We start from the raw sequence: 13,537 nt of genomic DNA on the forward strand, positions 1-13,537 counted from the left end.
GCCTGTCATGTTGAGGCGGCTGTGGCCTCTAACTGGACTTCGCGTTCGTGTCTTCATCGCCCAGTCCTCCGCCACAGCATCTCCACACAGATCTTCCTAAAATACATGTCTGACTTTTGCTTCCCCTAAAGGCCTTACGCCAGTCCAGTTTATAGCCATCGCAGCTGAGGGGGTAGAGTCCATCTCCTTGGCTTTGCAAGCAAGGTTCACCCTCAGCCTTCCCAGAGGCTTCGCTTTGCTCTGTGGGTCACACTGCTCAGTGAGCAGTAAGTTGTTTTAAATGTTTGCATCGAGCACTTGCCTAAAGATGCCCCTTGCAGCCTCCTTGCTCATCTGTCTGGGGGAATGCTCACACACCACGTCTTAACTCCGATGCTGACTTCAAACGTCCATGCTGACCACCCGCAATCCCCCTCACCCACCACCACCACCACCACTGCCGCCACCCCCTAACACTGCCACCCTGGGCCACCACCTGCTTTCCTGTTCCTGACATTCTTCAGTGGCCCTCAGTCGATGTTGATGTCTTTCCTTACAGTCCATCCCCACTGATTTTATTCCTGGGGTTGTTATGCCTTTTTTATATGTGTCTCCATGGCACCGTGTGTAGCTCGAGGACAGGGGCTGTGCCGACATCTTCTGCATGTCCACAGTGGCCTTTGAGTAAATGACATGAGCTAAATGAGGCCGAAAACATGCGTGCTACATTCAGCCACACAGGCTATTCCTTTTTGACAACTTTTTTTGGACACTTCGGATGGCAGAAGTGGGGACCGAAGTAGGGATACAGAGAGCTCTGGCTTTAGGCATCTCGGAGTCTATCAGGAAGAAGGCAGACACCGTCCTCCACAGTGCTATAGCAGCCACACGGTAATGCCTATTATGTAATGCCAACTTCCACGTCTGTGGCCTGCAAAGTGCTTACTTAGCCACCGCCTTGCATAATTATCTTCTTCCTCATTCTCCTTAACTTTTTCTTTTGACGCACCATCTGTCTTCTTTAGTTTGAGGACACTTGTTTAATACTTAATCTCAATGGTTCAGAGGAAAAGAATGTCTCCTGAAGGATCTGTTTCAGAGAGCTTCCTTGAAGAAAGAGGCATATTTAAAAATAAATGTGCTCACCTTGTCTTCAGATTGAATATATGCATTGAAATCTTGTGTGTTACAAATAGTGTCTCCTCTCTCTCTCTCTCTCTCTCTCTCTCTCTCTCTCTCTCTCACACACACACACACACACACACACACACACACTTTTAAAGTGTTGTTGGGGATGTGGCTCAGATTTGAAGTAGTTACCCAGCATGCACAAGCTTGGGTCTGATCTCCAGCATGACAAATAAAAACACATTTTAGGGAGATGTTTGGCTCCAGGTCTAATTTACTTAAGCTTTCTACACCGGAGTTTTCTCATCTTTCAAAAACCTACTTGGTTGGATTTTTGTGACATTTAAACATGTGAAAGCACCTGATTTGCAGCATAAAGTAAAGCGTGCTTGGTAAATACGGAGGCCCAATGATAAGTACAAGTGTACTTAGAGAATGTAAATACCCCTGTAGGGTAAACATGGGGTTGAGGGGAGCAGGCAGCCCCTAAATCTGTGCTGTTTTCTGTGCCCTTTCTCAGGTACCTCAAGTCTATTGTGGAGACCATTTTGATATATAAGCATTTTGTGAAACTGACCACAGAGCAGCCCACAGCCAAGCAGGAGCTCGTGGACTTCTGGATGGATTTCCTGGTGGAGGCCACAAAGACAGATGTTACTGTCGTTAGATTTCCAGTGAGTACTCTTAACGCATATCAGCGTTCAGTTATGCCTTTCTTCTGTCATTAAGAAACATCTGGTAGTGTGATTTTGACAGTTGTGAGTGACTTTCTGACCCCATGTTCTAGTATACACAGTGTGTAACCTGGCGGACATCTTTATTTTCTACCGTTGAGTTCTTTGGCTTACTTTGTATTTTTCAGTGCTTAGTTATTGCTGTATATTTTGAGGCAGGGTCTGGTTGAGTAGCTCAGGCTGGTCTTGAATTCCTGCCTCAGCCTGGGGTTACAGGCATGCCCACCGTGCCTAGTTTTGTTGACTTGTCTGCAGGGGTCTCCAGACCAGAGAGTGAGATACATCTTGGGGCAGGGCTTGGAGTTGCTCCTTACGGTGTATCCTGAGGCACACTCAGCTTTGCTGGGTCAGCTCTGGGGCCCAGGCTGGTTGCTGTCCTCGGATGCTGCAGTCTTGTCGCTTTGTCTTAGGGATCATCAGCATGGCTATGGCCAAGCCATCCGCTCACTGGTTTTGCGATTCTGTCTCAACCACTCTAAGCCAGGTGGGTCAAGGTGCCCCATGGTCACATACACACGCGTGTAGCAGTCGCTTCCTGGGCTGACTCTAAAAATGACGACTTACAGGTTGGTCTTCAATTCAGTGTCTGATTCTAGCAGACGTGTGTGTAGTGTGTGTATGTGTGTGTGCCCGTAAACACACAGACATAGGTGTATATATATAACATACATACATATATATATATACATATATATATAAAACATATATGTCTTTGTCTCTCTCTAAACACACACATATTATACACATACATCCGTGTGTGTGTGTGCCCATAAACACACAGATAAAGGCATAGATAGACACACACACATATATACATATATATGCATAATAAATGTCTCTCTCTATACACACACATACATACATTTTGTACACATACTTCTGTGTCAGTGTGCATTCCTGGATATACCCAGAGATAGGCATAGACGTGTGTGTGTGTGTGTATGTATGCATGCATATATATATATATATATATATATATATGTCTCTGTCTCTGTATATACATACATACTGTATATATACATCTGTATGTGTATGCATGGATATAGACATAGGCATAAACATAAAGAAGCATATATATATATATATGTCTCTACACACATACACACATATTATGCATGTACACCCATGTGTGCATGTACATATGCATGTGTGCATGGATTCACAGACATGGACACTGACACATATGTATGTATGCATATATATATATGTCTCTATATATAGACATATTTACTGTGCATACAAATCCATAGTGGGGTGTCCATAGGTTGTCCATAGGTCCTGTGTGTATGTGTCAGTATTTATTTGTGGCCATAGGTCATTCTCCGTGACATTTCTCAAGGTCGTGTGTGTGTGTGTGTGTGTGTGTGTGTGAGAGAGAGAGAGAGAGAGAGAGAGAGACCATAGGTCATCCTCCATGATACTTCTCAAGGTTGTGTGTGTGTGTGTGTGTGTGTGTGAGAGAGAGAGAGAGAGAGAGAGAGAGAGAGAGAGACCATAGGTCATCCTCCATGATACTTCTCAAGGTCGTGTGTGTGTGTGTGTGTGTGTGTGTGTGTGTGTGTGTGTGTGTGAGACCATGGTCATCCTCAGTGTCATTTCTCAAGAGCTATCCACCTGTGTTTTGAAACAAGGTCTCTCACTGGCTCTAGGTTAGAATGGCCAACAATTCCAGGGATTCACTTGTCCCTGGCTCTTTAACACTGGGATTATATGAGCTCATAGCAGCAAGCTTGACTCGTTCAATGGTTACTGGGATTAAACCCAGTCTTCATGCTTGCAGAGCAGACACGCGCACACACACATACACACACACACACACACACACACACACACACACACACACTCACCCCTTTTTAAAGGCTGCATGGCTCATGCTCACAGTTAATGCGTCCCTATCCTACAGCACTTGGAGTACACTGTGTTCGAAGTAATAAGGTAGTGGAGTGGCATCTGACCCGGGACTTAGTAGCAACCGGCTCTGGGCAGAAATTACCTCCCATATCTAAGTGACACATCTCTTGTTTGAGCTCTCTGATCTCAGTGTCCTATGCTCATGGGAAGTGACAGTTCTCCTTTTTATTTTTATAAACCCCAATTTCTAGTTCTAGGATCCTGGGCTTCATTTCATTAAATCCAGTGCCCGAATGAATATGCTTTGCTCAGACTTCCTGGTGAAGCCTTGAGCTCTGTTTCCTAGTGTAGACAATGTGCGGAGCAGGAAAGCCAGTATCCCGGAGTGAGCTGGCGTGAGCTGGTGGCTCCCCTTTCCCTGGTGCAGGAAATGGTGGAAAAGGGTGAGCTGCTGACCTGATGAGCTAGAAAGCCGAGTGAAAGGAGACCCATGTAGCTACCATTCGTAACTCATTTAAATGAGTTCAATGTAAATTGGTCTGTTGTAAGTGAATAAAAAAAAATAAGACCCAGGGAATAGTGAGAAATTGTGAGCGGATAAGCTCTAAGTTTAAAAGACTTTTTTCTATTTTTCTTTTTAAATCTTTCTCCTACTTTAAATGTTCTTCCCCCTCCTCCTCCCTCTCTCCCTCCCTCTTCTCACTCCCCTCCCCTCCCCTCTATTCTATACTGAGGATCAGACTCAAAGCTAGGCAAGCACTCTACCTCTAAGAAACACCCCTGCCCCTTATTTAAAACAAAAACAAAGCGACATTTTGGGAGGGAAGACAAGACCTCACTATGTAGCAGACTGGCCTTGAGTTCTTTGTGTATCTAGACCTGGTTTCAAACTTGAAATTCCCCTGCCTCCGCTTCAAAAGTATTGACATTCTAGTCATATACCACCATGTCCATTTTAGAGACTTTCTATAGCAAGAAGAGCCCCATAGTTCCTCAGGGAAAATATTACCTCATCCTGATTGACCTCACTTAAAAATGGAGGAGGAGAGCCGGGAAGATAGCCCAGTCCACAAACTATGTGCTATGTAAACATGAGAAGCAGAGCCCCATCTGGAGAACCCACATTAAAGCCACATCCATTGGTGTTATAGTGCGAGGGGACGCAGAGGCAGGAAGATCATCTGGCACACTGACCGGCTAACCTAGCCTACTTGATAAGTTCCAAGCCGGTGAGAGGCCCTTTAGGTGAGGACTGGAATATCTATGCCTCAGTGGTTAAGAGCACTGGCTGCTCTTCCAGAGGACCTGGGTTTGATTTCCAGGACCTTTCCAATGGCTCACAATGCAATTCCAGTTCCAGGAGGTAAGACTCTCTCCTCAGCCCTCCTGGGGTACTGCACATGTGTGGTGCATAGACAAACACACAAGCAACTCACACACACATATATAAAACTAATTTTTCAAAAGGTAGATGGCCTCTCCGAAGGAAACACAACTGATCTTGTCCTCTGGCTATATGTATACACGTGCATATATATACAAATATACATATGAACCTACAGACACCGACCTATACCCATATGCACACAGCAAAATGGAGGCTCTGGGAATGGAGCAGTGTAGAGGGCTTCCTGGCATGTGGAGAACTACCATAAACATGCAAATTACAGAACTATAAAGGAGGAAAAGTATTTAATACAAATGTTGTAAAATGTACAATTTGCCTAATATGAACGTTAACGAGAGTGAACCATAGGGGGAAGAAATTAACCTGTTAAGTAGGCACGAAAATACAAATTAAGTTGAGAAATAGTTTTTGGTGTGCTGGACTTGGATTAGTAAAACGTTTACAGTTGGCAAATGATAAGACTTTGCTGGTGGGTGTAGAAATTGCCAGACATTCTGCAAAGTTGTCTCGGGAAGGGATGATGAGATATGGAAGGGACCGTGGGACTTCATCTGTATTTGCAAAGTCTGTTTCTTTGAAACTGTCTCAAAGTAAGCATGGTGGGGTATTGGCATTGTGTCCCGGGGTGGGCTGAGGCACACGTCACACTGCCGTGCACAGTTACACTGCCGTGCACAGTTGCACTGCCGTGCACAGTTGCACTGCCGTGCACAGTTAACACTGCCGTGCACAGTTAACACTGCCGTGCACAGTTGCACTGCCGTGCACAGTTACACTGCCGTGCACAGTTAACACTGCCGTGCACAGTTATACTGCCGTGCACAGTTACACTGCCGTGCACACGTTACACTGCCATGCACAGTTGCACTGCCGTGCACAGTTACACTGCCATGCACAGTTAACACTGCCGTGCACAGTTACACTGCCGTGCACAGTTACACTGCCGTGCACACGTTACACTGCCGTGCACAGTTGCACTGCCGTGCACAGTTACACTGCCATGCACAGTTAACACTGCCGTGCACAGTTACACTGCCGTGCACAGTTACACTGCCGTGCACACGTTACACTGCCGTGCACACGTTACACTGCCGTGCACAGTTACACTGCCGTGCACAGTTGCACTGCCGTGCACAGTTGCACTGCCGTGCACAGTTAACACTGCCGTGCACAGTTACACTGCCGTGCACAGTTACACTGCCGTGAACAGTTACACTGCCGTGCACAGTTGCACTGCCGTGCACAGTTACACTGCCGTGCACAGTTACACTGCCGTGCACAGTTACACTGCCGTGCACAGTTACACTGCCGTGCACACGTTACACTGCCGTGCACACGTTACACTGCCGTGCACAGTTAACACTGCCGTGCACAGTTACACTGCCGTGCACAGTTACACTGCCGTGCACAGTTAACACTGCCGTGCACCGTTACACTGCCGTGCACAGTTACACTGCCGTGCACAGTTACACTGCCGTGCACACGTTACACTGCCGTGCACAGTTGCACTGCCGTGCACAGTTACACTGCCGTGCACACATTATACTGCCGTGCACAGTTACACTGCCGTGCACAGTTACACTGCCGTGCACAGTTACACTGCCGTGCACAGTTAACACTGCCGTACACAGTTACACCGCCGTGCACACATTATACTGCCGTGCACAGTTACACTGCCGAGCACAGTTACACTGCCGTGCACAGTTACACTGCCGTGCACAGTTAACACTGCCGTGCACAGTTACACTGCCGTGCACAGTTACACTGCCGTGCACAGTTGCACTGCCGTGCACAGTTAACACTGCCGTGCACAGTTACACTGCCGTGCACAGTTACACTGCCGTGCACAGTTACACTGCCGTGCACACTTTACACTGCCGTGCACAGTTAACACTGCCGTGCACAGTTGCACTGCCGTGCACAGTTACACTGCCGTGCACAGTTGCACTGCCGTGCACAGTTAACACTGCCGTGCACAGTTACACTGCCGTGCACACGTTACACTGCCGTGCACAGTTACACTGCCGTGCACAGTTAACACTGCCGTGCACAGTTACACTGCCGTGCACAGTTACACTGCCGTGCACAGTTGCACTGCCGTGCACAGTTAACACTGCCGTGCACAGTTACACTGCCGTGCACAGTTACACTGCCGTGCACACTTTACACTGCCGTGCACAGTTAACACTGCCGTGCACAGTTGCACTGCCGTGCACAGTTACACTGCCGTGCACAGTTAACACTGCCGTGCACAGTTACACTGCCGTGCACACGTTACACTGCCGTGCACAGTTACACTGCCGTGCACAGTTAACACTGCCGTGCACAGTTACACTGCTGTGCACAGTTGCACTGCCGTGCACAGTTAACACTGCCGTGCACAGTTACACTGCCGTGCACAGTTACACTGCCGTGCACAGTTACACTGCCGTGCACACTTTACACTGCCGTGCAGAGTTAACACTGCCGTGCACAGTTACACTGCCGTGCACAGTTACACTGCCGTGCACAGTTAACACTGCCGTGCACAGTTACACTGCCGTGCACAGTTACACTGCCGTGCACACGTTACACTGCCGTGCACAGTTACACTGCCGTGCACAGTTAACACTGCCGTGCACAGTTACACTGCCGTGCACAGTTACACTGCCGTGCACAGTTGCACTGCCGTGCACAGTTAACACTGCCGTGCACAGTTACACTGCCGTGCACAGTTACACTGCCGTGCACACTTTACACTGCCGTGCACAGTTAACACTGCCGTGCACAGTTGCACTGCCGTGCACAGTTACACTGCCGTGCACAGTTAACACTGCCGTGCACAGTTACACTGCCGTGCACAGTTACACTGCCGTGCACAGTTACACTGCCGTGCACAGTTACACTGCCGTGCACACTTTACACTGCCGTGCACAGTTAACACTGCCGTGCACAGTTGCACTGCCGTGCACAGTTACACTGCCGTGCACAGTTAACACTGCCGTGCACAGTTACACTGCCGTGCACAGTTACACTGCAGTGCACACGTTACACTGCCGTGCACACGTTACACTGCCGTGCACAGTTAACACTGCCGTGCACAGTTACACTGCCGTGCACAGTTACACTGCCGTGCACAGTTAACACTGCCGTGCACAGTTACACTGCCGTGCACACGTTACACTGCCGTGCACACGTTACACTGCCGTGCACAGTTAACACTGCCGTGCACAGTTACACTGCCGTGCACAGTTACACTGCCGTGCACAGTTAACACTGCCGTGCACAGTTACACTGCCGTGCACAGTTACACTGCCGTGCACACGTTACACTGCCGTGCACAGTTGCACTGCCGTGCACAGTTACACTGCCATGCACAGTTACACTGCCGTGCACAGTTGCACTGCCGTGCACAGTTACACTGCCGTGCACAGTTACACTGCCGTGCACACTTTACACTGCCGTGCACAGTTAACACTGCCGTGCACAGTTGCACTGCCGTGCACAGTTACACTGCCGTGCACAGTTAACACTGCCGTGCACAGTTACACTGCCGTGCACAGTTACACTGCAGTGCACACGTTACACTGCCGTGCACACGTTACACTGCCGTGCACAGTTAACACTGCCGTGCACAGTTACACTGCCGTGCACAGTTACACTGCCGTGCACAGTTAACACTGCCGTGCACAGTTACACTGCCGTGCACAGTTACACTGCCATGCACACGTTACACTGCCGTGCACAGTTAACACTGCCGTGCACAGTTACACTGCCGTGCACAGTTACACTGCCGTGCACAGTTACACTGCCGTGCACAGTTACACTGCCGTGCACACGTTACACTGCCGTGCACAGTTACACTGCCGTGCACAGTTAACACTGCCGTGCACAGTTACACTGCCGTGCACAGTTACACTGCCGTGCACAGTTACACTGCCGTGCACACGTTACACTGCCGTGCACAGTTACACTGCCGTGCACAGTTACACTGCCGTGCACACTTTACACTGCCGTGCACTGTTAACACTGCCGTGCACAGTTGCACTGCCGTGCACAGTTAACACTGCCGTGCACAGTTACACTGCCGTGCACAGTTACACTGCCGTGCACAGTTACACTGCAGTGCACACGTTACACTGCCGTGCACACGTTACACTGCCGTGCACAGTTAACACTGCCGTGCACAGTTACACTGCCGTGCACAGTTACACTGCCGTGCACAGTTAACACTGCCGTGCACAGTTACACTGCCGTGCACACGTTACACTGCCGTGCACACGTTACACTGCCGTGCACAGTTAACACTGCCGTGCACAGTTACACTGCCGTGCACAGTTACACTGCCGTGCACAGTTAACACTGCCGTGCACAGTTACACTGCCGTGCACAGTTACACTGCCGTGCACACGTTACACTGCCGTGCACAGTTGCACTGCCGTGCACAGTTACACTGCCATGCACAGTTACACTGCCGTGCACAGTTGCACTGCCGTGCACAGTTACACTGCCGTGCACAGTTACACTGCCGTGCACACTTTACACTGCCGTGCACAGTTAACACTGCCGTGCACAGTTGCACTGCCGTGCACAGTTACACTGCCGTGCACAGTTAACACTGCCGTGCACAGTTACACTGCCGTGCACAGTTACACTGCAGTGCACACGTTACACTGCCGTGCACACGTTACACTGCCGTGCACAGTTAACACTGCCGTGCACAGTTACACTGCCGTGCACAGTTACACTGCCGTGCACAGTTAACACTGCCGTGCACAGTTACACTGCCGTGCACAGTTACACTGCCATGCACACGTTACACTGCCGTGCACAGTTAACACTGCCGTGCACAGTTACACTGCCGTGCACAGTTACACTGCCGTGCACAGTTACACTGCCGTGCACAGTTACACTGCCGTGCACACGTTACACTGCCGTGCACAGTTACACTGCCGTGCACAGTTAACACTGCCGTGCACAGTTACACTGCCGTGCACAGTTACACTGCCGTGCACAGTTACACTGCCGTGCACACGTTACACTGCCGTGCACAGTTACACTGCCGTGCACAGTTACACTGCCGTGCACACTTTACACTGCCGTGCACTGTTAACACTGCCGTGCACAGTTGCACTGCCGTGCACAGTTAACACTGCCGTGCACAGTTACACTGCCGTGCACAGTTACACTGCCGTGCACACGTTACACTGCCGTGCACACGTTACACTGCCGTGCACACGTTACACTGCCGTGCACAGTTAACACTGCCGTGCACAGTTACACTGCCGTGCACAGTTGCACTGCCGTGCACAGTTGCACTGCCGTGCACAGTTACACTGCCGTGCACAGTTACACTGCCGTGCACACATTATACTGCCGTGCACAGTTACACTGCCGTGCACAGTTGCACTGCCGTGCACAGTTACACTGCCGTGCACAGTTACACTGCCGTGCACACTTTACACTGCCGTGCACAGTTAACACTGCCGTGCACAGTTGCACTGCCGTGCACAGTTACACTGCCGTGCACAGTTAACACTGCCGTGCACAGTTACACTGCCGTGCACAGTTACACTGCCGTGCACAGTTACACTGCCGTGCACAGTTACACTGCCGTGCACACTTTACACTGCCGTGCACAGTTAACACTGCCGTGCACAGTTGCACTGCCGTGCACAGTTACACTGCCGTGCACAGTTAACACTGCCGTGCACAGTTACACTGCCGTGCACAGTTACACTGCAGTGCACACGTTACACTGCCGTGCACACGTTACACTGCCGTGCACAGTTAACACTGCCGTGCACAGTTACACTGCCGTGCACAGTTACACTGCCGTGCACAGTTAACACTGCCGTGCACAGTTACACTGCCGTGCACACGTTACACTGCCGTGCACACGTTACACTGCCGTGCACAGTTAACACTGCCGTGCACAGTTACACTGCCGTGCACAGTTACACTGCCGTGCACAGTTAACACTGCCGTGCACAGTTACACTGCCGTGCACAGTTACACTGCCGTGCACACGTTACACTGCCGTGCACAGTTGCACTGCCGTGCACAGTTACACTGCCGTGCACAGTTACACTGCCGTGCACAGTTGCACTGCCGTGCACAGTTACACTGCCGTGCACAGTTACACTGCCGTGCACACTTTACACTGCCGTGCACAGTTAACACTGCCGTGCACAGTTGCACTGCCGTGCACAGTTACACTGCCGTGCACAGTTAACACTGCCGTGCACAGTTACACTGCCGTGCACAGTTACACTGCAGTGCACACGTTACACTGCCGTGCACACGTTACACTGCCGTGCACAGTTAACACTGCCGTGCACAGTTACACTGCCGTGCACAGTTACACTGCCGTGCACAGTTAACACTGCCGTGCACAGTTACACTGCCGTGCACAGTTACACTGCCATGCACACGTTACACTGCCGTGCACAGTTAACACTGCCGTGCACAGTTACACTGCCGTGCACAGTTACACTGCCGTGCACAGTTACACTGCCGTGCACAGTTACACTGCCGTGCACACGTTACACTGCCGTGCACAGTTACACTGCCGTGCACAGTTAACACTGCCGTGCACAGTTACACTGCCGTGCACAGTTACACTGCCGTGCACAGTTACACTGCCGTGCACACGTTACACTGCCGTGCACAGTTACACTGCCGTGCACAGTTACACTGCCGTGCACACTTTACACTGCCGTGCACTGTTAACACTGCCGTGCACAGTTGCACTGCCGTGCACAGTTAACACTGCCGTGCACAGTTACACTGCCGTGCACAGTTACACTGCCGTGCACACGTTACACTGCCGTGCACACGTTACACTGCCGTGCACACGTTACACTGCCGTGCACAGTTAACACTGCCGTGCACAGTTGCACTGCCGTGCACAGTTGCACTGCCGTGCACAGTTGCACTGCCGTGCACAGTTACACTGCCGTGCACAGTTACACTGCCGTGCACACATTATACTGCCGTGCACAGTTACACTGCCGTGCACAGTTGCACTGCCGTGCACAGTTAACACTGCCGTGCACAGTTACACTGCCGTGCACAGTTACACTGCCGTGCACAGTTACACTGCCGTGCACACTTTACACTGCCGTGCACAGTTAACACTGCCGTGCACAGTTACACTGCCGTGCACAGTTACACTGCCGTGCACAGTTAACACTGCCGTGCACAGTTACACTGCCGTGCACAGTTACACTGCCGTGCACACGTTACACTGCCGTGCACAGTTACACTGCCGTGCACAGTTACACTGCCGTGCACAGTTGCACTGCCGTGCACAGTTAACACTGCCGTGCACAGTTACACTGCCGTGCACAGTTACACTGCCGTGCACAGTTACACTGCCGTGCACACTTTACACTGCCGTGCACAGTTGCACTGCCGTGCACAGTTGCACTGCCGTGCACAGTTACACTGCCGTGCACAGTTAACACTGCCGTGCACAGTTACACTGCCGTGCACAGTTACACTGCCGTGCACACGTTACACTGCCGTGCACAGTTACACTGCCGTGCACAGTTAACACTGCCGTGCACAGTTACACTCCCGTGCACAGTTACACTGCCGTGCACAGTTGCACTGCCGTGCACAGTTAACACTGCCGTGCACAGTTACACTGCCGTGCACAGTTACACTGCCGTGCACAGTTACACTGCCGTGCACACTTTACACTGCCGTGCACAGTTAACACTGCCGTGCACAGTTGCACTGCCGTGCACAGTTACACTGCCGTGCACAGTTAACACTGCCGTGCACAGTTACACTGCCGTGCACAGTTACACTGCCGTGCACAGTTACACTGCCGTGCACACTTTACACTGCCGTGCACAGTTAACACTGCCGTGCACAGTTGCACTGCCGTGCACAGTTACACTGCCGTGCACAGTTAACACTGCCGTGCACAGTTACACTGCCGTGCACAGTTACACTGCAGTGCACACGTTACACTGCCGTGCACACGTTACACTGCCGTGCACAGTTAACACTGCCGTGCACAGTTACACTGCCGTGCACAGTTACACTGCCGTGCACAGTTAACACTGCCGTGCACAGTTACACTGCCGTGCACACGTTACACTGCCGTGCACACGTTACACTGCCGTGCACAGTTAACACTGCCGTGCACAGTTACACTGCCGTGCACAGTTACACTGCCGTGCACAGTTAACACTGCCGTGCACAGTTACACTGCCGTGCACAGTTACACTGCCGTGCACACGTTACACTGCCGTGCACAGTTGCACTGCCGTGCACAGTTACACTGCCGTGCACAGTTACACTGCCGTGCACAGTTGCACTGCCGTGCACAGTTACACTGCCGTGCACAGTTACACTGCCGTGCACAGTTACACTGCCGTGCACACTTTACACTGCCGTGCACAGTTAACAGTGCCGTGCACAGTTACACTGCCGTGCACACGTT

The 13,537-nt window shown here is 50.9% G+C and overlaps 1 protein-coding gene across 2 annotated transcripts in view; it reads left to right on the plus strand.

Annotated features, from left to right (window-relative positions):
- The window catches only part of Map3k5 (mitogen-activated protein kinase kinase kinase 5), a 218,513-nt gene that overhangs the window by 112,649 nt on the left and 92,327 nt on the right, over positions 1-13,537 (plus strand). For both annotated transcript variants that reach the window (XM_039084822.2, NM_001277694.1), the window contains exon 10: positions 1,628-1,781. In XM_039084822.2, coding sequence (XP_038940750.1) covers positions 1,628-1,781 — 154 coding nt within the window. The remainder of the gene's footprint in view (positions 1-1,627; positions 1,782-13,537) is intronic.

The sequence above is a fragment of the Rattus norvegicus genome, chromosome 1, assembly GCF_036323735.1.
Source record: "Rattus norvegicus strain BN/NHsdMcwi chromosome 1, GRCr8, whole genome shotgun sequence".
Classification (NCBI taxonomy): domain Eukaryota; kingdom Metazoa; phylum Chordata; class Mammalia; order Rodentia; family Muridae; genus Rattus; species Rattus norvegicus.